The following is a 3,886-nucleotide window of genomic DNA, read 5'->3' as shown; positions in this document are numbered from 1 at the left end:
CTCCTCTCCCAAGCTCTTGCCAGCTCTGCCCCTCCCACAGGCACAGACTATGAAATAATCATTCTCTCCACCAAGGAGGAGAGTCTTATGTAAATACCTAGGCTTGAGCCCCGGGCTGCAGTAAGATCTTTTGATCTAATAAATTCTCAAATAATGGACCACATTCTCCATTATGCCTTCCCAAATGATCACTTGTTTCTGTAGTCCTAACAAGTCCACTTGTGAAACTTAAAGCTAACTTAGCAACTTCCTGCAGCAGTGTGGACACACCCATGGAACACATAAACCTCAGCTTAGTTTATTGTTTTCATTCTGTTGTCAAGATGTCTTTTTATATAATTTTCCTTTAATAGTGTTGTAATAGCTGGTAAATTATTGATAGAGCAGAGGTTTTGTCTGGGCAGCATGATATAGTGGGAAAAGCATTAGGTTTAGAGGATTTGGCTTTGATTCCTAGCCTTGATGCTTACTACCTCTGTGACCTTGGCAGGTCACTTAGTATCTCTAGGATTCTGTTCTTCACTGGATTCAAAAGAGAAATTTATAATAGATAATCTCTGGGGTCCCTTCAAGCTCTAACTCTATGATGTTAATTCTCTTTGCATAGGACACCACATGAAGACACACATCGCCTGGCCTGTTCTTTTTGCAATGGTGATATGTTGGAAATGCCATGCTATCTTGCTCTGTAGCAGTCAATTGTCACACAATGGCCTATTGAGTGCCTTCTATTATTTTTGATGCAAATATTTATTTCTTGTTCTGCTGAGATCTAGAATAGTGGTCCTAAAATTATTATTATTTAAATAAAAGACTGATATCTCTTTATCTTTCAGAAACACCTTTTCCATTTTAATGTTAATCATCTTTTCCTCAACCCTATGGAAAGTACTTCTTTATCTTCAGAATATCTTCAGGCTTTCCTCCCCGTCCTCCCTCCTCCCACCTTAGTTCCATCTTCAAACTCCTTGCTTTCTTTACCTCAATATATCCCTAACAGACCAACCTACTAGACAGTTTAAGTCTGAAAGTATAAGCTCTAAGTAGAACAAACAGGCATCTAAGCTTAAAATTTGGGAAGTAGGGAGGTTCTTCTAATACTAGTGTAATGAATTTTCTCTCTCTTTCTCTCTCCCTTTCCTTCTCCCTCCCTCCCTTTCTTCCTCTCCCTCTCCCCATCTCTCCCTCCTTCCATCTCTCTCTCTCTCTCTCTCTCTCTCCTCCTCCCCCCTTTCCGTCTCTCCCTCCCTCCCATTCTCATTCTCCTTTCCATAGGTTAACAGTAATAGATTCAGATGGAGCTGCAAACTCTACTATTGCATTACTAATAGTCAACAAACCTGTGGACTACCCACCTCTTGCCAATGCAGGACCAAACCAGGTGATAACTTTACCACAGAACTTCATCACCCTCAATGGAAACCAGAGCAGCGATGACCACCAGATTATCAGCTACGAGTGGTCACTGAGCCAACATAGTAAAAGCAAAGTTGTAGCCATGCAGGTAAGTTCTTGTTTAAGGGCGTCAGAAGAATTTGCCTCTGTCTTTCATCAATTGAATCTGGATTTTGTTTTGGGGCCTAGAAAGATGAGTTTAGAAATGTCTTTATGCTGATGCATTAGAGATGTTGAAAGAGGAACACAGGCACTCCTAGAGTTATGAATGTATGGGATTGCAAAGGTTCCATATGTAACAATTGATCAGTTTTAGAAGGTCAACCCCACTGGCCTTGTAAGTGAATGAATGAATGAATGAAGAAGCATTTTTTAGGCACTTATTAAGTACATGGCACTGTGTTAAGCATTGGGGATATAAATTCAAGCAAGCAAGATACCCCCTGCCCTCAAGAAGCTTATATTCTATTAGGGGAAGACAATGTATATGGAGAACTTGAAGTAGAAAGCAAGAGGTAGGGTTAGATCCAAGAGTATGGAGCTCAGCATTAGTTAACAGTTTGATATTTCAAGCAAGAAAATTATTGTAGTCTTAGACTACATTAAGATAAACAAATTGCCCAAGTCATACTGCATTTGGAGTACTGTGTTCACTTTTGGATTTCATACTTGGTTGCTGTCCTTTGTTTTTGAAGGGACCAAAATGACATCAGTATGTTGGGGTCAAGGTACCTCTGTGACTGATCAGACCAATACAAGCTCGGAAGCCTCCACCACAGGTTGGGCACAAATAGTCCATACGAACATTTGGAGTGGAGATGTCTCTAAATTTGCACATATTGGTTTTTTGGGTTTTTTTTTTTGAGCTACTGCAATTCTGTTTTGCTCATAGAGCGTGGAACTGTTTTTGATGCAGGCACACCCTGCTGGGTGGCCCTGTGGCAGTATTTCCCGTGTCTCACCTTCCTGAGTTCTTTAGAGAGACCTTGAGAGTGGTCAGTTTTGGACACTACACTTAAGGAAGGCTATTGATAAACTGGAGACTGTCCAAAGAAGGATTAGTAGGATAGTGAAGGATGATGAGTTCATCTCATATGGTAATTAGCTGGAACTAGGGAGAAGGAAAGACTTGTAGGAGGGTGCCTGATAGCTGCCTTTAATTATTTGAAGGGTTGTCATGTGGAAGAGAGAATATAGTTTGAATTGTTTGGCATCAGGGGGAATAAACAGAAGCAGTGGATATAAGTTGTAAAGAGGCTTGATGTAAGAAAAAACTTCTTAACAATTAGAGCTGGCCAAAATGGAATGGTTTTCCTTGGGAGGTAATGGTTTCCTCCTCATGCAAAAGCTGAACGACCACTTGTTAAACGTATTGCAGATGGAATCCTTATTCTGGCACAGGTTGGAATAGATGGCCTCTGGAATCCCTTTCAATTCTGAGATTCTGTGATTTTGCCATTGGGACCCTTACATAGAGATTCCAACTTCACAGTCCCCAGTGTGCTCTATGAAGTAGGAATAGCACTTGGGAGCATGGAACTGTGAGATTTAGGGACCCTGGATTGGAAGGAACCTTGAAAGTCATCTTATCCAACACCAGGGTCTGGAGTAGTAAAGTGACTTGCCAAGGGTTATAACAAGAAGAAAGCAGCATAGCCAGGATTCAAATCCACATCCTGAGACTTGAAATCAAACCCACTTTCTACTGCACTTCAGTATTACGAATTTGTGATGTGGCATGGAACCTTCACCTTTTCAAATCTTAAAAAATAGTTTGGAGTATCTTTAGGTCTTCCTTTGGTCCTGTATAGGGGTAGAATTGCTACCCATAGCCTCCCTCATTTTGTGATTACTTTGTGAAGGGAGCTTTCTTGAACTGCATGCTATTCTAGGCTCTAAACTCTATGGGAAAGAAAGAAGGGAGCTAGAGAGCAGAGGGAAAGAAAGAAAGAGAAAGTAAAGCACTCAGTCCATTAGGGTGACTGACTCAAGTCCATTTTCTAGGCCCTGCTAGACCTCTTCTACCGTTTTGGACTGAGTCTCTTTGGGAGAGCTGTTGCTTTTGGAGGCAGAGGACTTGAATTCGAATCCCCGCTCCCATCTTTATGATCTTAGACAACTCACTTAACCTCTTTGGCCTTGTTTGTAAGATGAAGGTTTTAAACTAAATGACATCTGAAGTCTGTTCTAAGTCTCTTCCCCTGATCCAACATCCTGAAGGAACACAGTTGTAGAGAATATAAGATTGCACTGTGTATATTGATTTTTTACTATTCAAAAAAACATTTTATTTTATAGAACAAATGCCATTCCAATAAGATATCAAATGTTAAAATCAAACTCACCAAATATAAGTTTGTTCAACAACCCTTGATTTTAACCTCAAGAGAGGCTTAAAATAAGGAGCTGTATATCTGCCTAAGTTGTTTGCTGTACTGGCCGCGCCGACCTTCTGCCGGCCGCGCGCAGTACCCTCTCCTCCTATAAGGAG

The 3,886-nt window shown here is 40.9% G+C and overlaps 1 protein-coding gene across 1 annotated transcript in view; it reads left to right on the top strand.

The window, feature by feature from the left end:
* LOC114032013 (dyslexia-associated protein KIAA0319-like) overlaps positions 1–1,504 on the top strand; it is a gene marked incomplete at its 3' end in the record, with an annotated part of 81,235 nt that extends 79,731 nt beyond the window's left edge. The window contains exon 10 of the mRNA XM_027847217.1: positions 1,276–1,504. Within this exon, the coding sequence (XP_027703018.1) occupies positions 1,276–1,504 (229 nt within the window). The remainder of the gene's footprint in view (positions 1–1,275) is intronic.
* Between the last annotated feature and the right edge of the window lie 2,382 nt (positions 1,505–3,886).

This window comes from Vombatus ursinus, unplaced genomic scaffold (assembly GCF_900497805.2).
Source record: "Vombatus ursinus unplaced genomic scaffold, bare-nosed wombat genome assembly UNPS02015392.1, whole genome shotgun sequence".
Lineage (NCBI taxonomy): Eukaryota > Metazoa > Chordata > Mammalia > Diprotodontia > Vombatidae > Vombatus > Vombatus ursinus.
The sequence above is the reverse complement of the archived record's forward strand: the minus strand, read 5'-3'. Positions and strand labels throughout refer to the sequence as shown.